The sequence below is a fragment of the Ylistrum balloti genome, unplaced genomic scaffold, assembly GCF_031769215.1.
Source record: "Ylistrum balloti isolate Yb309-2 unplaced genomic scaffold, AGI_CSIRO_Ybal_v1 Utg370700, whole genome shotgun sequence".
Lineage (NCBI taxonomy): Eukaryota > Metazoa > Mollusca > Bivalvia > Pectinida > Pectinidae > Ylistrum > Ylistrum balloti.
In genome coordinates this window covers 510,432-537,798 of record NW_026782420.1, presented here as the reverse complement: position 1 = coordinate 537,798, position 27,367 = coordinate 510,432, and the positions used below count along the sequence as shown (strand labels likewise).

The following is a 27,367-nucleotide window of genomic DNA, read 5'->3' as shown; positions in this document are numbered from 1 at the left end:
CTCAGACACTGTTAGTCTGAATGATTATGAATTCAAGTATCCTGATTGTTTACTTCTATATATGTAAATAGTTTATACTTGAAAACAGTTTCACTATGAAGTCTGAATGTCTTAACTGATATAATATTATATATAACACCAAATCAAGGTATCTTATGATGAATGGAATGTATTCAATAAAGATATTCAATTTCATTTGTACATCTAGCATGAGTATACCTTCAGAATGTCATGTAAAAGCAGAACCGACCTACTGGACAAAAGGAGCAATCCAATCCATAATCCATTCAGTATCACTAGTAATAAACATACTTCAGGTGTGAGCAAATATGTTTTGTCAGCTTCATCAAAATGTTATATAACTGAGTACTTAGTAAAAAAATCCATTTTCTGGTAGCTCGAGGTTTTCATTATATACATGACTATTTACAAAGTTATGTACAAGTTTAAAAATCAAGCTGTTTAAAATGAGTATAGACATATATATTTTCAATTCTTTCAAAACAAAGGAAATAAACATTGTAGATTCTAATTGAATCAGATAATTTTTTATCCATGTAGCATGTATAAGGTAAAATTTCAACATAGGTCAATAATTTCCAGTTGTATCAAGTAATTCAATCTGTAGGTAAATTTGACTAACATGTCTGTACCTTCTATAGGGGATACACTGGTTCTAAACATATTGTTGTAATGATTCTTTACATGGCATTTGAAAATATGTATGGCAACTGAAATTATTTATATTCAACATATGAGTGTTTATTACTACAAGAAACCAAGTTCCTGCATCAAATCTGTCATTATATAGTTAGTTATATCTTATGTTTTTTTTGTCCCAAAATAAATTCCAAATATGTATGGCACTATCAACAATTATCCATGGCTATTATTTCTCATTGATCAGATGTGACTCATTCAAGATTGTCTAACATAACATTAACCTTAGAACAAATTCATGCCTTGGACGGACAGTCAGCCAGAGAAAAATCAAACAGCTATTTCACAGAAACATAAATAGAAGGGACAGCGCTAGCAGGAGGAAAACAGGACAGCTTGTGGGAGGGGCACCTGCTCGGATCTCTGACACTGTCGGGTCAATGGGTACTTGACCACCTACAAAAGAAGAGAGATTCCCTTTAGGTCTACATACAAGTCATTAACTTTATATAATATACAGGGGTTGAAGCCGAATTCATGATTTTTATCTTATTAACAACATTCTGGGACTGATACAAATTGCATATTTTTATACTTTTCAATACACTTTTAAAGATTTGTTTTAGTTTTGGTTTTGAAATCAAGCTTAGGTAGGTTTAAATCTTACCCAAAGTAAAGTATAGGGTTGGAGACTTCTTTCCTTCCCCACCGTCACTGAAACCAGCCACACGTACAGCATATACCTTGCCCTTATCAATGTCATTTAGGATAAATTCCACATCAAACTTTTCTGTCTCAATCATCTTGGCTGTTCGGTAGTGCTCGTTAGCTGGCCACAGGTAAATCTATCATAATAAAATAACAAAGTAATACCACATACTTGTTCCTACATAATTACAGATCGACAGTCGACTGCTCTGAAATACTATACGATATTATTTACATCTCTGTAGAATGTTTATCAAGCAAGATAGTTATAAGGATTCTCAAAACCTTAAGTGTAGATTAGGTACAGCTTGATAATAAGATTTATAGACAACATGACAAGCTTCTGTTATTCACCTGGAATTCAATGTTTTTTTAACAAATACATGTCATGAACATTGAAAGTAATCTATATCAAATTTATTTTAAAAACTCTGATAATAGCATGCTTATGCTGCAAGGTGAACATCTATCTACAATGGATGGACCCTTCTGTGGACAACATCAATTCACAGGCAGCTGAAGTTATTAAAATGTTTTCTTTACACCACTGTGACCAGCTAAATATTAACTTAGAACTTTCAGTAAATCTAAGTTGTTTCAGCATTGAAACATGTTTGACTCTAAGGTGTTCAATGTAGGAAAAGGTCATTTCTCCTCGTAAACATTGCAATCATCTTCCACGAAACCTACCAGCCAAATATCTTAATATTAGGCAAACACATGATCTTATACTTATTACTATTAAATCAAAGATGATATCCTGCCAGCCAAGTTATTTTTAAAAATGATCCATCCAGTGCTTCTCTAAAAATAGCAATACCAAACTAGAACTGTCAAAATCCAAGTTGGCCCCCTATCAGCCACGTTGTTGTTTTAGATCAGTCCGGAAATGGAATGATTCTCAATTAAGGTCACTATGTATGAAACTGGAAATAGATCCATCAAGAAAATCTAAAGAAGAAGTGATAATAAACTATTACTGTCTGATCTAAGAAAGCAGTCTGTAGGCCATGTTGTTTTTTCAAATGGAACAATGTGCAACTAGGCACCAAGGTGTCCCTATAAGAACAAATTCAAATAAAATCTACCGACAGCTAGAACATACCTTCAAACATCCTCCATCAGAGTATGGAAAGTGTGAAACAACTTACCCAAACATGTAATTAATGCCCCTAACACCAACATCGTCTGAACAAGCTATGGAAACACCAGGATATGTACTACATCTACTGAGCTGACGTTACAAACATGATAACAGGAAGTGACAGATTAACATGTGAAACTATAAACTCCTGTACTGTAAAACTACTGTAACTATAAGTAAGTACATATCAAATTTGAGAGATCAATGGAGTGCTTATCCAGAACTAGCAATAACCTATTCCATTAAAATCCAAGATGGCTGCCTGTTGGCCATATTATTTTTTGGATCAGTCTGAAAATGGGACGATGCACAACTAGGGACCAAGGAGATTCTACATATGAAATTTGAGAGAAATTTGAGGAAGATTTCCCTCGTACCTCTCTAGAAAGAGTGGTAACATGAATTGTTTTAGGATTAACAGACACACCATGAACCACAGGCACTTATGAAGAAGACATAAGTGCATTGTATCAATCTGAACTCTGTAATTATGAAAATTGGTCAGGCTTTATTCAAGAAAGCTACCAGCCAAATACCAGGATTCTCAACTTTTCAGTTAATCAAAATACGTTCTTTGAGCATTTCAACTACCTCAACCCCTGTGACCATAAATATGGGTCAAGGTCATTTCTTTTTAAAAAATACCAATCAAATATGGTGACTTTAGACCTCTATGTTTTTAGGAAGAAGATGTAAAAGGAAGATAATGACGCTGGATGGCCAACAGATGCTGCGTATCACATCATAAGTTCACTTGATCCTTTAAACCAGGTGAGCTAAATCTAGTTGTATAATTGTACCTGCACTCCCATGCATCAAATCTTGGTTTGGAGAATTTAAGCCTTATTTTTCTAAATTTCTCAACCCCAGATGTGTGAAATTTCATTGATTTCATATATTTCAGCAATACCACTATTTGTATCCATTAAAAGATATGATTTTTTTCTGTTAATAAGCAAAATATATGACATAAACAACGAGAAAAAGGTAAATACTTACATAATATCCCAAGAGAACGGCTTCCTCTACAGCTGTACTGACTCCTCGCCATGTTAACCGTACACTGTTTGCTCCATGGGAGAACACATGGACTTCCTGTGGGTATAACTGGGGAGCTGAAAGTAAACACCCACATATAAGTCTTATTATCAAAGAACACATGGACTTCCTGTGGGTATAACTGGGCAGCTGAAAGTAAACACCCACATATAAGTCTCGTTATCAAAGAACACATGGACTTCCTGTGGGTATAACTGGGGAGCTGAAAGTAAACACCCACATACAAGTCTCGTTATCAAAGAACACATGGACTTCCTGTGGGTATAACTGGGGAGCTGAAAGTAAACACTGACATACAAGTCTCGTTATCAAAGAATGCATGGACTTTCTGTGGGTATAACTGGGGAGCTGAAATAAAGACAGACCTTCAAGTCTCGCTAGCAAAGAATGCATGGACTTCCTGTGGGTATAACTGGGGAGCTGAAAGTAAAGACAGACCTTCAAGTCTCGTTATCAAAGAACACATGGACTTCCTGTGGGTATGTCAGGGATCTGAATGTAAAACACTGACATGGAAGCTTAAAAAAGTGGGATGCCAATATACAAGTCTAGATATAAAAAAAATACATTAACTTCCTTCTGTATAACATTTTCACCAAGTGGTAAAACTTACCAAGATGTAGGGTTTCTTCTATAAACTAATAACCTACTGGTAGAACTTACCAAGATGTAGGGTTTCTTCTATAAACTTATAACCTACTGGTAGAACTTACCAAGATGTAGGGTTTCTTCTATAAACTTATAACCTACTGGTAGAACTTACCAAGATGTAGGGTTTCTTCTATAAACTTATAACCTACTGGTAGAACTTACCAAGATGTAGGGTTTCCTGTATAAACTTTTCACTGAGTGGTCCGAGCCCTGCTGTGTTGTAGACCTGAACCTCAAACCAGAAGTTGGAGTCATCCCACAGCCCGATTACTATTGCCTCTTCCAACTGTCCTGGGTAACGAATGTACTGTTTGTACACTGGGTCTGTGTCTTCACTGAACCAGTAGTTCACCTAAACATAAACATAATTTTACTGATAATCCTCGCTGAACCAGTAATTCACCTAAACACAAACATAATTTTACTGAAAATCCTTGCTGAACCAGTAGTTCATGTACTACATACCTGGTGACCCCTGAAAACCCCTACCAGTACTATATACCTCTGGTAACCCCTGACATTCCTCATCAGTACTACATACCAGGTGTACCTTGAAAACCCTCACCAGTACTAGAAACCAGGTAGCCCCTGACGACCCTGAGAGTACTCTATACCTGGTTACCCCTGAAAACCCTCACCAGTACTAGAAACCAGGTAGCCACTGACAACCCTCAGAGTACTCTATACCTGGTTACCCCTGACAACCCTCACCAGTAAAACATACCTGGTGTACCTTGAAAACCCTTACCAGTACTAGAAACCAGGTAGCCCCTGACAACCCTCAGAGTACTCTATACCTGGTGACCCCTGACAACCCTCACCAGTAAAACATACCTGGTAACCCATTAAAACCTCCAACAGTGTTACTTACCTGGTAACCTCTAACTCGTCCTTTCATTGTTTCCCTGGTGTCAGGTACTGCTTGCCAGGTCACTGTCATGGCAGTGGCATTGTAACCATCACAATACAACCCTTGAGGTGCTGCGACTGGCACTAAAAAAAATAACACTGTTATTAACCTACCTCACCAGACACAAACATAATGTAATACATGCAATATTCTATACATCTAGGATACTTAATAAAACAATTTAATATGTGAATATCACAGCAATACAAGTGAAAACCTTTCTATCTATAAAATACAGGTCATACTTACTGCCCTCTGCTGAGTAGACCAGAACAACACTGGAGTTAGGTCCTCTGCCATAATTGTTGAAGGCTTGTATTTTTACCTCATACTGGAGGTAGAAGTTGTTCTCCCCTACCAACATTACATATTTTTCTTTTGTGTAATCGTATATCTTTTTCTGAAATATCACAAAACATATCTGATATCAATATGTCTGACTATAAATGTCTGTATGACAAGAATGCCCCTAGTGTCAAACAAAATAAATGAAGCAAAAACAAAGTTAAAGGTGTGTGTATAGTAAGACATGTGAATTTCCGGGCTTCCTTTCAAAAGAGATCAATGACATGCAAATTTTTCATCCAAAAAAATAACAAGCTCCTGAAAATTATACATGATATAGAGACCTAGTGAATTTTTTAGGGGTACATTACCAATACAGAATACTTTAAACTAAATTTCTTTCACATACAATTTACTTTCACCAATTTCAAGAGCAAAGAAAAATTGTGAAAATAAAATATTACTAATTAAAACCTAGATAGTAGCAATGGAAGTTATTAGCTGTGAAAGTTAGTACCTCTGAATGTTTATAGCTGTGAAAGTTAGTAACTGTAGCTGTGAAAGTTAACAGCTGTGAAAGTTAGTAACAGTGAAAGTTAGTAGCTGTAGCTGTGAAAGTGAGTAGCTGTGAAAGTTAGTACTGTGAAAGTTAGCAACTGTGAAAGTTAGCAGCTGTGAAAGTGAGTAGCTGTGAAAGGTAGTAGCTGTGTAATATAGTTATCTCAGACATCTAAAGAGAGCATAAATAATATGATATACATGTAACAGGGTTATTTGTTATTGTTTTATTTAATATAATTACTTCATGTCGTAAGTACCAGCTTTCGCTTTGCCTATTTTATCGTTGACGTCGTTATATATATATATATCCGCGTCCGTCCGTGTCCGAAGGTGTGATTGCCTTTGGTGGCGTTAGTGTCATAGTGTTTTATTATGTCTTGTGTTCTGATTGGTCAGTTGGTGTGGTCATTGTGTTTGTTGTTCTTTGTGTGGTCAGTTGGCGGGAATTTGCCAGATGACAAGTTTGTTTTGGAACTAGCAGTTGTGCTATAGATCTGGCTCCGACAAAGACAGACGATTTAATGTAAGTCTTATTATCTATAATGTCTTACTATTAATCTCACACTTTACTCTATTTATTTATTTATTTATTTATTTATTTATTTATTTGAATTTATGCAATTGGCAATGGCTAAACGTGTGTGATATGAAGTCTCATTGTCAAAGTACATGATGGTCAGATGTGTCTATCTCATGAGAGTTTTTTTATATATCTGTTGACTTTGTGTATATCAGTGTGTAAGAGTGTGTATGTTGTTATTTTTAGAATGTGATCCTGATCCTCAGTTTATTGAGTGTGGTTCGACGATCATCGGCCCTGCACTACATGCAGGTATGATATATATTGTTATATTTTGTAATAACCAAGCATATAGCCTCATACCAGATTATATGTATAATTATAAGAGATAAACGAAATGTACAGTGACATATTTCAGTTAATAAGATCGCTTTTTTAACTTGTACGAGTTACCTCCCCTTGTTGTTTTTTTTTTATAGTATGTAAGAGGCAAGAGTGTAATGTGTTCTATTTGTATTTGTTACAGGGTGTCGTCCTTATGATCGTAATAAATATACAGAACGAACTCCGGTGTTGTGACGTTTCTTGCAACCCCCGATTACATACAGAATATGACTTACATGGTTGAACTTAACACCATCATTGATAGGGTTTGGGTCATACAGCCTCCAGTACAGATAGTAGCCTACACCTGGTCCACCATGGTCTATACGATACAGCTTCTACAACACAATAATGATCACATGATGTACCTAGATCATCTACAACACAACAATGTACCTAGATTATCTACAACACAACAATGATCACACAATGTACCTAGATCATCTACATCACAACAATGATCACACAATGTACCTAGATATCTACATCACAACAATGATCACACAATGTACCTAGATCATCTACATCACAACAATGATCACACAATGTACCTAGATATCTACATCACAGCAATGATCACACAATGTACCTAGATATCTTTATCACAGCAATGATCACACAATGTACCTAGATCACACAATGTACCTAGATCATCTACATCACATCAATGATCACACAAGGTACCTAGATCATCTACATCACAACAATGATCACACCATGTACCTAGATATCTACATCACAACAATGATCACACAATGTACCTAGATATCTTTATCACAGCAATGATCACACAAGGTACCTAGATATCTACATCACAGCAATGATCACACAATGTACCTAGATATCTACATCACAACAATGATCACACAATGTACCTAGATATCTACATCACAGCAATGATCACACAATGTACCTAGATATCTACATCACAACAATGATCACACAAGGTACCTAGATATCTACATCACAACAATGATCACACAATGTACCTAGATATCTACATCACAACAATGATCACACAATGTACCTAGATATCTACATCACAACAATGATTACACAATGTACCTAGATATCTACATCACAGCAATGATTACACAATGTACCTAGATATCTACATCACAGCAATGATCACACAATGTACCTAGATCATCTACATCACAACAATGATCACACAATGTACCTAGATCATCTACATCACAACAATGATCACACAATGTACCTAGATATCTACATCACAGCAATGATCACACAATGTACCTAGATCTATCACAACAATATCACACAAGGTCACATCAATGATCACACAACAGCAATGATCACACAATGTACCTAGATCATCTACATCACAACAATGATCACACAATGTACCTAGATCATCTACATCACAACAATGATCACACAATGTACCTAGATATCTACATCACAACAATGATCACACAATGTACCTAGATCATCTACATCACAGCAATGATCACACAATGTACCTAGATCATCTACATCACAACAATGATCACACAATGTACCTAGATCATCTACATCACAGCAATGATCACACAATGTACCTAGATATCTACATCACAACAATGATCACACAATGTACCTAGATATCTACATCACAACAATGATCACACAAGGTACCTAGATATCTACATCACAACAATGATCACACAATGTACCTAGATATCTTTATCACAGCAATGATCACACAATGTACCTAGATATCTACATCACAACAATGATCACACAAGGTACCTAGATATCTACATCACAGCAATGATCACACAATGTACCTAGATATCTACATCACAACAATGATCACACAAGGTACCTAGATATCTACATCACAACAATGATCACACAATGTACCTAGATCATCTACATCACAGCAATGATCACACAATGTACCTAGATATCTACATCACAGCAATGATCACACAAGGTACCTAGATCATCTACATCACAGCAATGATCACACAAGGTACCTAGATATCTACATCACAACAATGATCACACAATGTACCTAGATATCTACATCACAACAATGATCACACAATGTACCTAGATCATCTACATCACAGCAATGATCACACAAGGTACCTAGATCATCTACATCACAGCAATGATCACACAAGGTACCTAGATCATCTACATCACAGCAATGATCACACAATGTACCTAGATATCTACATCACAGCAATGATCACACAATGTACCTAGATATCTTTATCACAGCAATGATCACACAATGTACCTAGATTATCTACAACACAACAATGATCACACAAGGTACCTAGATATCTTTATCACAGCAATGATCACACAATGTACCTAGATCATCTACATCACATCAATGATCACACAAGGTACCTAGATCATCTACATCACAGCAATGATCACACAATGTACCTAGATATCTTTATCACAACAATGATCACACAAGGTACCTAGATCATCTACATCACAGCAATGATCACACAATGTACCTAGATATCTACATCACAACAATGATCACACAAGGTACCTAGATCATCTACATCACAGCAATGATTACACAATGTACCTAGATCATCTACATCACAGCAATGATCACACAATTCTATCACAGCAATGATCACACAATGTACCTAGATCATCTACATCACAGCAATGATCACACAATGTACCTAGATCATCTACATCACAGCAATGTACCTAGATCATCTACATCACAGCAATGATCACACAATGTACCTAGATCATCTACATCACAGCAATGATCACACAATGTACCTAGATATCTACATCACAACAATGATTACACAATGTACCTAGATCATCTACATCACAGCAATGATCACACAATGTACCTAGATCATCTACATCACAGCAATGATCACACAATGTACCTAGATCATCTACATCACAGCAATGTACCTAGATCATCTACATCACAACAATGATCACACAATGTACCTAGATCATCTACATCACAACAATGATCACACAAGGTACCTAGATATCTACATCACAGCAATGATTACACAAGGTACCTAGATATCTACATCACAACAATGATCACACAAGGTACCTAGATATCTACATCACAACAATGATCACACCATGTACCTAGATATCTACATCACAACAATGATCACATGATGTACCTAGATCATGTACAACACAATAATGATCACACAAGGTAGATCATTTAGGTATATCATCCAGGAGAGGCATTCAGAGGATTTTTATGTGGTCATGGCATTGCAGCAGTCATGAAACCTCACAAAACGCTTCAAAATATCCTAGTTCACCCTAAGTATAAAACACCCAAAGAAAATGTCCCAGAATGGGTATACAAAATCATATGCAAGAACTGCCCTGCATAATACATATCAGAGAAACAGACAGGAGATTCGGGGTCCAACTCGAGGAACATCATAAAGATTAGAACTAAAACATTCAAAGTCCGAGATCAATAAATCTGCACTTACAGATATTCCTAACAGCGTAATCATACCATTGACTGGGAAAATACCAAAATCGTCAACAACCTTTTCAGGCAGTTGGTTAAGGTGTTTTTTGGTCTATAATCTCTTTACCATTTCATCACAATTTTCGACCATAGTGTACATAGGACTATAGTATAGCTGGTAAAAATGGTCCATTCTGTACCATCTCATACACTATGTACGTCAGTGCTAGTATGCTCCACACTGATCATTTGTCTGATGAAGGTGCCCTTGAAATCATCAAAACATCACACTCTAATCTTCAAATGGTTTATGTTACAAGAACTTTCATTCTACAAAACTTATCATGTTGAGCCCATTTGATCTTTCCATTACTTTTGTCCTAACTAGCAAACTTACATCCCATTTCATTGTGAGGTCTCCTACACTGCCACCTCCCCCACGGACATGGCTAGGGGCAACTGATGGTGGGGCAGGGTTTGTCTGGTACACATCAGATGGAATGCTGAACTCTCCATATCCAAACGTGTTGATAGCCTGCACACGAAAGCGATACCCGTTGCCAGGACGCAAGCCTGTCACCACATAACTATGCATGTCACTGGCTTCTGTGGTCGGAACAATTGTCTCTATATCTGGGATATCTGCAAGTATATGTATTTCATCTAGTGCATTCCTGTATTTACTATGGACCTTGTTTTACACCAGTACTTACTCTAGGACTTGTTTTACACCTGTACTTACTCTGGACCTTGTTTTATACTTGTATTTACTCTGGACCTTGTTTTACACCTGTACTTACTCTGGACCTTGTTTTACACCTGTACTTACTCTGGACCTTGTTTTACACCTGTACTTACTCTGGACCTTGTTTTTTACCTGTATTTACTCTGGACCTTGTTTTACACCTGTATTAACTCTGGACCTTGTTTTACACCTGTATTAACTCTGGACCTTGTTTTACACCTGTATTTACTCTGGACCTTGTTTTACACTTGTATTTACTCTGGACCTTGTTTTACACCTGTACTTACTCTGGACCTTGTTTTACACCTGTACTTACTCTGGACCTTGTTTTACACCTGTACTTACTCTGGACCTTGTTTTTTACCTGTATTTACTCTGGACCTTGTTTTACACCTGTATTAACTCTGGACCTTGTTTTACACCTGTATTAACTCTGGACCTTGTTTTTTACCTGTATTTACTCTGGACCTTGTTTTACACCTGTACTTACTCTTGACCTTGTTTTACACCTGTATTTACTCTGGACCTTGTTTTACACCTGTACTTACTCTGGACCTTGTTTTACACCTGTATTTACTTTGGACCTTGTTTTACACCTGTATTAACTCTGGACCTTGTTTTATACCTGTATTTACTCTGGACCTTGTTTTACACCTGTACTTACTCTGGACCTTGTGTTAAACCTGTACTTACTCTGGACCATGTTTTTTACCTTGTATTTACTCTTGACCTTGTTTTACACCAGTACTTACTCTAGGACTTGTTTTACACCTGTACTTACTCTGGACCTTGTTTTACACCTGTACTTACTCTGGACCTTGTTTTTTTACCTGTATTTACTCTGGACCTTGTTTTACACCTGTACTTACTATGGACCTTGTTTTACACCTGTATTTACCTTGTTTTACACCTGTACTTACTCTGGACCTTGTTTTACACCTGTATTTACTTTGGACCTTGTTTTACACCTGTACTTACTCTGGACCTTGTTTTTTACTTGTATTTACTCTGGACCTTGTTTTACACCTGTACTTACTCTGGACCTTGTTTTACACCTGTATTTACTCTGGACCTTGTTTTACACCTGTACTTACTCTGGACCTTGTTTTTTACCTGTATTTACTCTGGACCTTGTTTTATACCTGTATTTACTCTGGACCTTGTTTTACACCTGTACTTACTCTGGACCTTGTGTTAAACCTGTACTTACTCTGGACCATGTTTTTTACTTGTATTTACTCTTGACCTTGTTTTACACCAGTACTTACTCTAGGACTTGTTTTACACCTGTACTTACTCTGGACCTTGTGTTAAACCTGTACTTACTCTGGACCATGTTTTTTACTTGTATTTACTCTGGACCTTGTTTTACACCAGTACTTACTCTAGGACTTGTTTTACACCTGTACTTACTCTGGACCTTGTTTTTTACTTGTATTTACTCAGGACCTTGTTTTACACCTGTACTTACTCTGGACCTTGTTTTACACCTGTATTTACTCTGGACCTTGTTTTACACCTGTACTTACTCTGGACCTTGTTTTTTACCTGTATTTACTCTGGACCTTGTTTTTTACCTGTATTAACTCTGGACCTTGTTTTACACCTGTACTTACACTGGAACTTGTTTTAAACCTGTACTTATTCTGGACCTAGTTTTACACTACACCTACACGGACTATGTACCTTTTTCACACCTATATTTCCTCTAGGACTTGCTTTACAGTGTTGAACTTACTCTTGGACCTGTTTTACACCAATACTTACTCTCTACCTCGTTTCTCCACACTCCTGGATCATATTCCATCTCAGACTGTATGAGATAGAAGATGATTGTACGTCCATTGTCATGACCAGGGAACCAGTGTAAACGGATGGAGTAGGAAGTAACAGTTTTAGAATCCCCAAACACTCCGGCAGGTTCTCCAGGTGGTCCTTAAAATCAATGAGAATGCTGTATTAGTACAGAGGGCCCTGAACCATCCAGTCAGGAAACACAATTTGTAACACATGTTTGTGTTCACATTAAAAATTTCTCCATGCTTGGTGACCTTATAATACTAAAAATGCATACCTTTCATTGGGGCAGTTTATCAACAATGTTGTTTCTGTAATGCACAGTCAGATTAGAACCAAAAGAAGTCCTATAGACTTAATATATTTGCCTTTAATGTGAAGATGACTTAATTCAGGTAAGAAATACAATAAAATTAGTCATCTTTTTTATTGAAATTCTGTAATCTGAAACAATACCATAGCAGTACTACTTACCCAGAACATCTAAGAAGCCCGACACTGAGGCCTGATTGAGCGGAGTCTTAGCCACACACTCGTAAGTTCCTTCATGTTTGAAGAGAACATTCTGAATATACAAGCCCTTTAGGTATGATGACACTTCCTGTAAACGAGAGAGTTTCCACTTAGATATAATCATGCTTTTTTTTATTTTCTAATAAATCTGAAAATAAAATGTATTTGTTTTGCTTAGTATCCTTAGTTAAAAAATCATAAAAAGTGTTCACTATTCTACCAGCTGTTTTACAACAGTAATCACAGTGACCTATTAAATTTACCAACATGGTACAATCAATACTCTGTATATTACTGATAGTGTAACGTTACTTAAATCACTCACCACTTTGTAATGGACGTCCACGTCTGGGTCTATATCATGGCCATTGAACTTCCACACATAGACCAGGTCCAGATTGGTATCATACGATGCCTCACACGGGAGGAAGGCCGTTTCATTCATTACCACCTTGGTTTCTGCTTGTGGGCCACGGGTGATCACAGTGCCCTCTGTTAACATTCATAATAAGGACATGTTACTTCAAAAATTCAAACTGAATTAAGTAGAAAACAGGACAAAATTCAGCAGGTTGAAATGATAATTTTCTTTGAATCCTTTCAGGATGTTATTTTTATTGTGGCTACAGTGGACCCATGATAATTCAAACACCAGTATTCTGGGAAAACTTGCAATCTCGATTTCAACAACGTTATTTATACTCAACAGTTGGGAAAGTTATTTCTGGATCTGCATAAGGGAGATAATTGATTGTGGCACCAACAGATGAATAGTAACTGTTGTTTAATAAGAATTCTTTAAGTTTTCAGCAATTATCCTTTAATTTAAACTGAGGAATGAACACACACATGGTCACTTTAGGAAAGCATTCCTTAATATGCATATAAAAATACTGCACATAGGTAAGACCTATATTAAACAAATTAAAAAATCTCGATGTTTCAAATATTCATGAGCCACACCTGAATTCTAAAGTATAGATAAATGTCCTATGATTAACATAAATATCTTGGTGAGATTTACGTTTAATGGTAAGTCGCCCCGAGCTAGTGGCTTTTCCAAGTATGTTCTCTGCCACACAAGTGTACAAGCCATTGTCACCATAGGTCAGTTTAGTCATATATAGGTAGCCATTTGGTAAAAGTCTCACACGGTCCCCCGTTTCCACAGAAGACACCCGCAGGTTCATGTTGGCACCATTTCTGAGCCATGTGATAGTTGCTTTCGGAGCTGACTCAGGTCGACACACAATTGTTAGGTTGCCATTCAAAGCTCCAATGAATTCTTCGGTCACTGGATACTTGGCAAAAGTTGGAGGGAAACCTGCAAAAAAAAGGAAAATAAAATTGTGTAGTAAAAGTTATGAGAATATTTTGACATTATGCTCTAGGATTCACTTGGTTTCATAGTCAAAACCCAAGTCTAAGCAAAAGAGATATAAACTGAAAACCCAAGTCATCCAACATGACAACGGAACAAACTCAAAATCCATCAACGAGGTAAAAACATGAAGAAAAGAAAGGTGTTCATTGAAGACCTTTTAAAATGTACAGGAAGAAAATTTGGGTTCTAGATGGGTAGGATCTTCACAAACACTATGTAAATCCTGGTCAACCTAATTAAGTGATGTCACAATCTAAAATGAGAACAAAACTACCGGGCATTAATGTCAAGCAGAGTATCGGTTAAATAGATGAATGCTCCCCGAAAACAACTTTAATGAACACAAAACACAGAGTATAACTCTGTAATTAAGACATTGTACACCTCAACTTCAGAACAGTGCACATCAGTGTAGTCAGTGTATACACCAAGTCTCATCATTATCATTTTTTAACCATGGACAAAGTCATGCTCTAGATACAAAAACAATACTGTTATTAAGGGATTATGGCTCTGACTTTGATACACCTGTACAATATGATTGATGTCAAGTTTCATTATCCTACTTTCAATGCAAGAAATCTTAAGATATGTAAACTCAGCTGAGTGTTGCAGATTCAGAACCACGTTCTCTGCAGTGCTAAAACTGACAGTTCTACTCACCTACAACCCTGAGCTGTAAAAAGTATAAATTAATGTTGTAACTTGCCTAAAACTCTGATTTGTGTGGAACTCAGGTTAAAACTTACCTAATACTCGGAGCTGTGCAGAACTAAAACTGGTACCATGGACGTTGGTGGCACTACACTGGTACATGCCATCATGCAGATCCTTGTTCAGGGACCGAATCACCAGGTTGTTACCAGTAATGGTCAAGTCTCCACCATTGGAATTTACAAGTTCCACACCATTTTTGTACCACTGGTACACTGGAGATGGATAGCCATTGGCTTCACAGCGCCATGTCAGCTGGCCACCCACATCCACATGTTGGTTCTGTAGTCCCAATATAAAGTAGGGTTTAGCTGAAAGTAACAAAAGCCACACATGTACATTGTTCTATAACCTCCACGTTCATCAAACACCAAACAACACATGTAGATTGTTCTATAACCTTGGCGTTCATCAAACTCCAACAACACATGTAGATTGTTCTATAACCTCAGATTTCATCAAACACAAAATAACACATGTAGATTGTTCTATAACCTCGGATTTCATCAAACACAAAACAACACATGTAGATTGTTCTATAACCTTGGCGTTCATCAAACACCAAACAACACATGTAGATTGTTCTATAACCTCAGATTTCATCAAACACAAAACAACACATGTAGATTGTTCTATAACCTTGGCGTTCATCAAACACAAAACCACTGAGTAGATTGTTCTATAACCTTGGCGTTCATCAAACACAAAACAACACATGTAGATTGTTCTATAACCTTGGCGTTCATCAAACACAAAACCACTGAGTAGATTGTTCTATAACCTTGGCGTTCATCAAACACAAAACCACAGTGATTGTATAACCTTGATCAAACACAAAACACACACATGTTCTATAACCTTGGCGTTCATCAAACACAAAACAACACATGTAGATTGTTCTATAACCTTGGCGTTCATCAAACACAAAACCACTGAGTAGATTGTTCTATAACCTTGGCGTTCATCAAACACAAAACCACTGAGTAGATTGTTCTATAACCTTGGCGTTCATCAAACACCAAACAACACATGTAGATTGTTCTATAACCTTGGCGTTCATCAAACACCAAACAACACATGTAGATTGTTCTATAACCTTGGCGTTCATCAAACACCAAACAACACATGTAGATTGTTCTATAACCTTGGCGTTCATCAAACACCAAACAACACATGTAGATTGTTCTATAACCTCAGATTTCATCAAACACAAAACAACACATGTAGATTGTTCTATAACCTTGGCGTTCATCAAACACAAAACCACTGAGTAGATTGTTCTATAACCTTGGCGTTCATCAAACACAAAATAACACATGTAGATTGTTCTATAACCTTGGCGTTCATCAAACACAAAACCACTGAGTAGATTGTTCTATAACCTTGGCGTTCATCAAACACAAAACCACTGAGTAGATTGTTCTATAACCTTGGCGTTCATCAAACACAAAACAACACATGTAGATTGTTCTATAACCTTGGCGTTCATCAAACACAAAACCACTGAGTAGATTGTTCTATAACCTTGGCGTTCATCAAACACAAAACCACTGAGTAGATTGTTCTATAACCTTGGCGTTCATCAAACACAAAACAACACATGTAGATTGTTCTATAACCTTGGATTTCATCAAACACCAAACAACACATGTAGATTGTTCTATAACCTTGGCGTTCATCAAACACCAAACAACACATGTAGATTGTTCTATAACCTTGGCGTTCATCAAACACCAAACAACACATGTAGATTGTTCTATAACCTTGGCGTTCATCAAACACCAAACAACACATGTAGATTGTTCTATAACCTTGGCGTTCATCAAACACCAAACAACACATGTAGATTGTTCTATAACCTTGGCGTTCATCAAACACCAAACAACACATGTAGATTGTTCTATAACCTTGGCGTTCATCAAACACCAAACAACACATGTAGATTGTTCTATAACCTTGGCGTTCATCAAACACCAAACAACACATGTAGATTGTTCTATAACCTTGGCGTTCATCAAACACCAAACAACACATGTAGATTGTTCTATAACCTTGGCGTTCATCAAACACCAAACAACACATGTACATTGTTCTATAACCTCTGCGTTCATCAAACACCAAACAACACATGTAGATTGTTCTATAACCTTGGCGTTCATCAAACACAAAACAACACATGTAGGCGTTCATCAAACACCAAACAACACATGTAGATTGTTCTATAACCTTGGCGTTCATCAAACACAAAACAACACATGTAGATTGTTCTATAACCTTGGATTTCATCAAACACCAAACAACACATGTAGATTGTTCTATAACCTCGGATTTCATCAAACACCAAACAACACATGTAGATTGTTCTATAACCTTGGATTTCATCAAACACCAAACAACACATGTAGATTGTTCTATAACCTTGGATTTCATCAAACGCCAACAACACATGTAGATTGTTCTATAACCTCGGATTTCATCAAACACCAAACAACACATGTAGATTGTTCTATAACCTTGGATTTCATCAAACACCAAACAACACATGTAGATTGTTCTATAACCTTGGATTTCATCAAACACCAAACAACACATGTAAATTATTCTACAATCTTGAATTTAACCAAACACCCAAGCAACACATGTGCATTGTTCTGTAATGTATCTTTGGATTTCTTGATGAAGATCCCTGATGAAGAAACTTGCTGTGAACATGCTCAAGTTAGACAATAAATGGATTTTTCTGAATTTGACATAATATTTCCCTATTCGATCATAAGATCTGTATGTTGTTCTACATTTCCCTATTCTATCATAAGATCTGTATGTTGTTCTGAGTGTTTCCCAAAATACAAAAGGGTCAATTTGACCCACTTTTGGCCCTGCCCTCCCCTGGGGGAAATGTGAGACCCTGGGGTCATGAAATTTATAATTTTTATAAAGCATTGCAAGACACTTCCATCCATGAAAAGTTTTTGGCTCTATGTTATCTGGGTACTGAGAAGAAGAATTATGAAATTTTAGTCAATTTGACTCATTTTTGGTCCTGCCCAACAGCCCCTGGGTGTCAGTCGAGGTTAATATGTGCATCTCTGTTAAACCGTTATCTTAATCTAATAGATATATCCAGGTAAGAAATATTTCCAATAGAAAATAAATAATGTTCAAAAATGTGATTTTCCAATAAAAACTATAGTAAAACTTGCCCCTCCCCAGGGGGAAATGTGAGACCCTGTGGTCATGAAATTTACAATTTTGGTAAAGCATGTGAAGACCTTTCCATCCATGAAGAGTACTTGATCTTAACATACCTGGGATTTAAGAAGATTTTTTTAAAGTTTCTATCAATTTAACCCCTTTTGGCCTGCCCCTCAGACCTCTGGGAATTGGGGACCATGAAATTTACAATTTTAGGGCGCCCTCGTCCATGGGATAATTTTGAAAAATTCAATGAAATCTGTTCAGGAATTTACCAGAAGTAAAAAAAGTTTACAACGCACAATGCCGGACAAAGGGAATTTCAATAGGTCAACCCGAGACTGTCTCAGATGACCTAAAAATCCAAGATAGACATGTTGGTGGACAGAATCCTGTCACAAAGGAAAGATACATCAAAGATGAAGTAATGGATTGACATGAAGGGATGACTACCCTATATCACAAGGAATACCAGTAGGGGACCAGGGTATAATGGTGTCAGTACAATCATTGACTTCAGAAAGTAAAATAAACGGGATAATTTTTGCATTAATATGTATTTTATAATTTGTGCTAAAATTGCCATGGCACATCTATGACAATGAATGAGAATGCTGGCCAGAAAAAAAGAGACTTCCTGGATAAAGCTACAGGCAACATAGCTGGCAAAATCAACTCTGATTTGCAAAAATATATGTCTCCATGCAAATATGTCAACTTACAGGAGTGTGTAGCACTACTTACCCTCCAGTCGGAGGTAGAGTGTTTTACTGTCCGCTGCCTTGTTGCCACGGCGAACCAAACAGGTGTAGTTGCCTTGATCCTCTAATCGTGCATTCTGGATAATTAAAACACGGTAAAAGTTTTCATACTTAGCGGTCTCTGGCATTGGCTGGCCCTCTCGACTCCAGCTGTAATGCCACATGTCCATGTAGTTCTGGGCCCTGGGAAACAAGGACAGATATCAGATAACAAAATGAAAGACTTGCTATATGTCATGAATGCAGGAATACTAACACATGTATTACAGCCTTTAAAAGAACACTACATATATTCAATGATATAATTTGAAATAAGATAATTTCAAAATTCTTGCAAGACAGAAAGAAGTAAGGCCATTCCAAAAGACTGGTGTGGATTTACAAGAGGAACAGTAAAGCCTTTATATAAACAGCACATTATGATGTCAAAGTACCAACTTAGCCGAAATATAATCAGCACATTATGATGTCAAAATACCAAATTAGCCGAAAGTGAACAATTCATGACAAAAGTCTTACGATCCATAAGCAAAACACTCCAGTCGGACATCCTGACCCTTTAGAGGAGGCTGTGGAAACACTGCAATGAAATCATCCTGGATGACTGGTCCCCAGTCAGTTTTGGCAGCTGCAGATATACAAAATGGTTTTATCATTTTACAACGTCTAAAGGACATGTGCTAGTGTTATTAACATAGTCAATTATTCTTTCAAACACAAAGTAGATGACACTCTCACAGTTGAACATTTTCGGTATAGTTATTGTAAATTTTTGTACTTTAAAAGAATCATTTTTCTGATGTACTTTGCTGGAATTGTGACAAGTGTAGACAAATTGTGATAATGTATCAAAGAAAGTAAAAAAAATTTCACAGGACAAATATAGAATTATTTACATGCAGTGATTTTGGGTGACATCATTTCACACCAATATACAAGCTAATAAAAACTTCCAATGTAATGCAGTAAATGATGTATGAAATAATAAACAACATTCGTCACCATGTTCAAAGAGAGTATTTGATTACCTTTGAAAATAATATAAATTGTGAATTGTACTGGCATTCAAGCCATTAAGCAGATAATGAATGGACTTATACTTTAAAATGTGAACAACTTTGACCTATGAAAGTAATTTTGAGTCACCATCATTTATGAAGAATCACCTTTACACCAAGTTACTCTAGCTGCATTGAGTTACTTTGACTGACCTAGATTTAGACCTCTAGATAGCGAACCTGACCTTGACCTATACCTTGAGATACTGCAATTATCCTTGACTTATAGCCTGAAATACCTTGACTAACCTTGACCTAAAACTTGAGCAACTGTCTGTAACAGTGTCTCACTTTAACCTTTACTGTGAGTTACTGCCACAGACCTTTATCTATACCTTTAATAACTGACCTTGACCTTGAGCATGTGTTATTGTGATGACCTTGACTAAAGAATGTGTAACGGTTACTGACCTAAACCTTAAGCTTGTGCTACAGTGACTGATCTGGGCTTTTTATGGGGTGTCTTAGGGGCCGATATACAGCCCCATTCCCCATGAGATTTAGCCTTCAATTTTCCCAGTTTCAGAATTCCTCCCCCTCCAAGTCTGATGATGATGCATATTTGAACCTTAAAAGCATGTTTTATGACCAAAATAAAATATTTAGAAAGTGAAAATGTTAAGTGCAGGTTGCAATCAACATTTGATGACAATCTGCTTGAAAAACAAACTCTTAAGTCATGAATATGCAAAGTGTCTTGTTGACCTATATATAGAGAGTCATTGAAATGAAGTATTTTTTTGCAAAGTGCCTTAGGAAAGCATTTCTTCAACATTGCATATTGTGTATGATGTCTGTCATCATGTCCTCACATAATGCCAAGTAAAATGCAGGTTACCGTATGTAAAATCTAGAAGGAAAACGCTGCAAACAACAGTAAAATACTTGACATTTGACAAAGTCTGGTGAACCAAAACAAAGTGTTTCAGTTCAAACTGACACGTGAAATATCAGGCCAATCGATGGGTGTTGGTCAAAATGTTTTCCAAGAGTATCTTCAGTAACAAACTTGATAAACATTGTTCCAACTTTAGAAGAGAGGATTCAGTTTGATGAAATGGCTGTTAAAAGTAGGGGCATTTTTTTCAAACCTGATGGTTATTTGTGTTGAGGGTCTGAATGAAAAATTTAGTCAATATACTGGTTTTTGTTGACGGACATATTTTGCTGACATGTCAATGCTTTTTTCTGAATTTTACAGAGGAGCCTTTTCCCCAATTTACCCAGAAAAAGCCCTGCTGATCTTGACCTTAGACTTGTGCTACAGTGACTGACCTTGGTCAATGATACTGAGTGTGATGACCAGACTGGTTTTACTTGGCGCCTGTGATGTCCCTAGAGCAGTGCCAGACAGAGCCGTCAGTGTGATTTGACAGTAATAGTCCCCCTCATCCACTCGGGTCACCTCAGAGAAGTATAGCTGACCATTACTGGAGATGAAGGTATACGGTGTTGTAGAGGCAAATATATACTCCTTCTTTTCCCCTCTCTGCCAGTTAAATACCGCAGCTGTATCCAAAATAAAACATTTCAGTTTCAATTATGAAAATTTTCGACAATTTTTTGAAGTTGCAATAATTCTATTAATATAAGTGTTTTGATTTTGTCTACAAATTCAAATCTAGTAACTTTTTAATTTTAATGAATAAGAAAAAGAAGCAAACGGGATGATGACATGGCATAAAATGTGACACATGTTGGTTCTCATTACCTGGTTTGAATTTGATGTTGCTACATTTGATCACAGCCCCATCGTAGGCAAAGGCGTACACAGGTGCGTCCTGTACATTCGAGAAGTCCCCCAAGACTGCAACCATAAGTATTTAGTCAAGGTTAAACTTCAGTGGTTAATAAATGTCATAGTCATTTTTGCATGGATACTTTGTAGAAACAAGTAAACTCTTTATACTTAATGCTAGTTAATTACAAAGGCCTCAGACTTGGAAAAGACAAACCATCTAATACCCAAGAAAGACTGCAATATTCTCTTAAGCATTTCTAGACACTGACAAGCTCATAAAATACAGCAAGGTAAAGCCTTCTCCTGCCAAAATTTGACATTCTCATCTACACTTCAACAATAATGCAATGCAAACAATCCATAATGTTATTTTTAATCATAAATATTTTAGTGTTTATGCTGAGTTTGACATTCTTTCTCCATGATGACTATTCCACGTGTCAGCTTGTTATGAATGCAGTGGTTTTCTTTGGCATCAGCAAAATTATCTTCTGTGCAATAAAAGTTGGTACAGGGCACATGCAACTTATAACGTGTTTGTCACAATAAACGTTTTCATACTGAACTTCTGATAAGCTTTTATAGTTCCAATAAAGTTCATTTCATGACAAGAAAACAGCAATCAAGATTTGTTTTATATCCAACAAAAGACTTGGTTATCTATGTCAAGTGAGACTGAATTAGTCCTCTGGTTATTTCTTTATACATTTCTATCCTGATGTTTATGCTTACAAAAAAATTATTAATGATATTCAAATAACTCACAACCAAAAGAAAGAGACACCGGATCACTGAATATCTTTCCATATTTGTTCTCTATGGTACACTGGTAACGTTCATTAGCATCTGCATCTTCGTTAGGATTCTGGATCGTAAGTTTTCCGTTGGTTAGTGTAAATCGGTCGTCCACACTGGACGTTATCTGTCAAAGAAAAACCAAATTGAGAAAGACAGAAAGGAAGAATACAACAATAGGATAACCGATTTCATGTCTCTCTGGTTACATTCAAAGTTACTTTGACACGTATGCTGACTCTATCTTAAAAGTTAAAATTATTAATTAATGTAATTTTACCACAAAATTTACTTTCTGATAAATTGTTAACTGAATAAACTTTGACCGTAAACTTACCATCACCTCAGAACCATTGACCATCTTGTACCAGGTATATTGGGGACGTGGGTTTCCAAGGGCACGACATTCCAACACAGCCTTAGTTGCCCGTGAAACCACTATAACACTCTGTGGCTGCACTGTCATCTGTGGTCCAAACATGATGTCGTCCATATTTGACACCACTTGTCCATAATCTGAATAGTAGAATGTTGATACCTAAGAATAAACTTTATTTAGTTCTTTGAAAATTTGACTTTCTTTAGTGCAAGCCATCCTACAAATACTGGTGGAAGATCACAGCATTACACAATCGTAAAATCAATTGTTTCAGTATTAAACATGCAATTGATCAATATTCTTAATCAATATATCTTAAATTCACTAGAACAGAATATTGATGACATTCACAGGAAATTCTTCCTTAATTACTGATAAAGCTAAATTTGCAATAAACATCACTATGAAATAACTTATTATCATCAGGAATTTGTTTTTGTTGATTTCATTAATTATTTTCATCCACAACTCTATATAAGTCCATGTAGAACTAGATTTATTTGGCAATATTTATCCACGAAATCAAGTGTCCGCAAAAAAGTAGCTTTTTTGGGGAAAAAGATGGAAAATACATGATTTTACACTTAGGGTTTGGTATCATAAAAAGATTCATTTTTATTGAAGGGAATAATATAATAATGATTTCTACAAAAAAAATAAGGTTAATTCCATAAAGCATTACAACGACTATTTTCTAAAATAAAAGACTTTTTTTTTTCAATCCTAATTACCGAAGTCTCGTTTCTCCTGCACTAGTCGATAAGCTTCCTCCTGACTAATCTCACAGATGTAAGAGAGCATCACATCCTTAGCCGATTTACTCCACCCATAACTGGCACCTGTAAAAATGCATCCAACAATCCTGCTACACACATATATGGTACATAAATTGAAATCTAGAACAGCATTACCATTACTAGTAAGAGTGCCATGGCCCAAAACGGTCATTTGACCATCCATGAATGGATGAACAAACCACAGAATTTGGCTGAAGGCATTTAGAACGAGTAGCATTTTGAAACAAAATATCGTCTAATTTCACATCCATGGGGCCCTGCCCCCAACTCCTGTAACGTCAAATCAAATTTCCGAATAAGATCATAAAACATTAAGGAAGAGTAGGATTTCAATGGCAAATGGTGCACGATGACAGATGATGCATGATAGCAATAGGACATCTTGACCTTTTTGGTCAGATGACCTAAAAATGTATTTCGTTTCAGAAAACTCAAGGCAAACATTTAAATCAATTGCTTTTTAAAAGTGTTTGCAAATAAAAAAATATAACACCTGATCTTTAAATATGTTTTAGCACAATGAATCAATAACCTAAGTTTTAGTCGGGCTGTTATTTCAAACTGATATCCACAGGTGCAGAATTCAACACTATTATTGAAGGTGCATCAGGCAAAATTAGAACACAGATGTGTTACTCTTACACTGATCCTAGAAATATAGCTGTGATTGGTTTATTTACTGACATATCCAAGGAAGTCAATTTTCTAAATCACAGCAGTAAAAGTGATAAAATAACTAATTAAATTACCATCAAATTTGTAGACGATGACTTCGCCCTGAACATTGTTCTGGTTGGCAAGCCAGAACTGTAGATCTGATGAGATTAAAGAACTATCACTGGCCCATCTATAGACATTGGAGCTTCCTGTTTCCTGAATACCACTGGTGTACCATACATTCCTGAGGATGTAAATCAGTTAAGGTATATTCTACTAATTGAGAACATTTAACAGTCTTCTAATTTCAGACGGCTTATTTTTGAAGAATGATATATTTGACTGTGAAATTGTACTGCTACAATATAGGCTAATAAAATAGCTTCCTCCAGTCTCCTACAAAAGTGTATTTGAATGCATATTTACTAATTCTCACCTGTAAAAGTCATTTTGTTGCAGCCAATTGTTGATAAAATTATGCTCACTTAGACTGCCCACTGACAATAAGGACGATCCCATTATCTACAACCATCAAGAAAGTTACTCATCACAAAAAGTAAAACGCTGAACTCAACAAGGAGGTAATTTTTTCATGATTATCTTAATTAGTATATATGACTGTTTCTGAATTCCGTTTATGAAACTCTCAGTTTGATAAAACACATTTTTCTCTTATATGAACAGTTAAATTTTTTCCCCACAGTATTTCAAAAGAGTTCCATCACAATGATAGATAAAGAAACTCGAAAACTGTTTATTACTGATCATAATGAACAACTACAATGCCTGTTTCTGACGACATATTGGTAAATGTAAATGTTATGTTGTTGTGACGGAACAACTTATTGCCTGAATGTAATCATACTACTGTAATTTCAAGTATTCATACAGATTATTTGCAGTTTAATACTTACTGCACAGGATGCACGCGCTTCTTCATAAGAGGCCTTTGGGTCAAACAAAAACTTGTAACAAGTGAAGTCGTTGTTTAACCAATCGCTAGGGCAGTCTGAAAAAATAAAGGAAGATTAAATGATTGTAAAAACAATCTAACTTCTATCTGTCACGTCAAGATGACCTTTTTCTGATTTCAGGAGACAATTAATCTTTTTTAATATTTAGGGACAAAATGATGATATATCTCTAATAGACATGTAAAGCTATTTTAACAATTAAATCATCCTTGTGCAACTTTAAAGCAAAATGCCTTATGGGCCTGCATCACTTACTTGCTAAAACAAACTTGTACAAATTGTTAATCATAACTGATCTACCAATCAGTCTGTGCTTGGTATGACTAGAACTGTACCCAGGATGGCAGACTAATATATACCCACTCACCAATCAACAGTAAAGAAGGGTTTTTTCAGAGCAAAGATTCAAGAGGCCTTCATTTGGACACTGTGGCAACCAAATGCGACCTATATATACATTTTTCCAAATTCATCGAATAATATCTTGATTTCAACCAATCAGAAACCTGCAATGTGTTAATAAGCTTTGGAATTTTATCAAGCTTAAATGAAATCAGTAAAAATGCCAATAGCTATGGCACTCTATTTGGAAACCTGTGTATAGTGACCTGGTTACCATGGCAACCACAATTTCTACTAAAAAAACGTGCATGACTATCAACACATAGTCTCTAACATCCCTATGTCGTTTCATTGAAATTGGTCCACAACATTAGAAGCCTGGAAAAGTTCTCTTTAATTATGGATCTTATGTGGTTACTATAGCAATCAAATGGCATTGAACGTTTTTGAAAATGGCACCATTGTAATCACATTCCCTCAACACCCTTACATATCTTTATTCAGCACAATCGGACAATATCCCAATTTTAACCAATCATAAGCCTCCATTGTATTTCCAGGATAAGGGTTCTGGAAACATATGATGTGTAAAATTACTAGCATTGATAATTTACATTACGTAACCAAGTTTCAATTAAATTGATCAAAAAATTCTATGAACAGACTGAGATACAAGCTGATTGCAGTATATCCACCCTAACCTGACTACAGGGAAAGAGAGTACCAACCCACTTATACTAACAAAATCCTGCAGTAAGCTGAATAAATGAAAATGTTAAAGAATGACAGTTGTTAATTTACCAAACATAGTTGCTGAATCTGTTCCTGTCAGCAGCAGGGTCAACAAGTACACTGGTAACATACTCCTGGTCACACCTGTCAATGATAAGAAAGATTTATCACAGAATAGCACTGTAAATGATAAAAAAATCAAGGCTCACTGATCTTATCAACTTGATATCACATCTTGTAAAATTAAGTCATAGCCATCTATTATACAACAAAACAATTTTCTAGAAAGTCAAAAGAAATCAAGATTTCACAGGATAACTAACTTAATTACTTAGAAAGTACCTATCTGTGCAAGTCATAGAACAGAATAAAAAACAAAACAAAATTGTTTATGATGATGATCTTCGTACAGGACTGACTGGCCATCGATTTAGATGGCTGTCACGGATG

General features: G+C 36.2%; 1 protein-coding gene across 1 annotated transcript; it reads right to left on the bottom strand.

Annotated features, from left to right (window-relative positions):
• Nucleotides 1–1,003: 1,003 nt before the first annotated feature.
• On the bottom strand, nucleotides 1,004–27,047 carry LOC132557614 (contactin-like). The gene is made up of 24 exons (XM_060222121.1): nucleotides 26,987–27,047; nucleotides 25,784–25,878; nucleotides 25,306–25,391; nucleotides 24,962–25,113; nucleotides 24,147–24,254; nucleotides 23,374–23,552; nucleotides 23,007–23,163; nucleotides 22,212–22,307; nucleotides 21,776–22,009; nucleotides 19,962–20,070; nucleotides 19,426–19,625; nucleotides 15,522–15,797; nucleotides 14,413–14,712; nucleotides 13,710–13,880; nucleotides 13,350–13,472; nucleotides 12,846–13,013; nucleotides 10,731–10,975; nucleotides 7,119–7,220; nucleotides 5,382–5,532; nucleotides 5,094–5,215; nucleotides 4,385–4,574; nucleotides 3,512–3,627; nucleotides 1,328–1,505; nucleotides 1,004–1,116 (listed from the first exon to the last, which is right to left on the bottom strand). Exons 1-24 carry the CDS (start codon nucleotides 27,045–27,047, stop codon nucleotides 1,004–1,006), a joined length of 3,732 nt encoding a protein of 1,243 aa, XP_060078104.1.
• Nucleotides 27,048–27,367: the final 320 nt, after the last annotated feature.

Bases quoted from the DNA above. Each gene is read 5' to 3' on its own strand.
- LOC132557614 (XM_060222121.1), bottom strand. From the start codon at position 27,047: ATGTTACCAGTGTACTTGTTGACCCTGCTGCTGACAGGAACAGATTCA. The intron at 15,798-19,425 runs GTAAGTAGTGCT...TGTTACTTTCAG, and splicing joins ACTCTACCTCCGACTGGAGG to CTAAACCCTACTTTATATTG. The intron at 5,216-5,381 runs GTAAGTATGACC...TATTTTTTTTAG, and splicing joins GGTCTACTCAGCAGAGGGCA to TGCCAGTCGCAGCACCTCAA.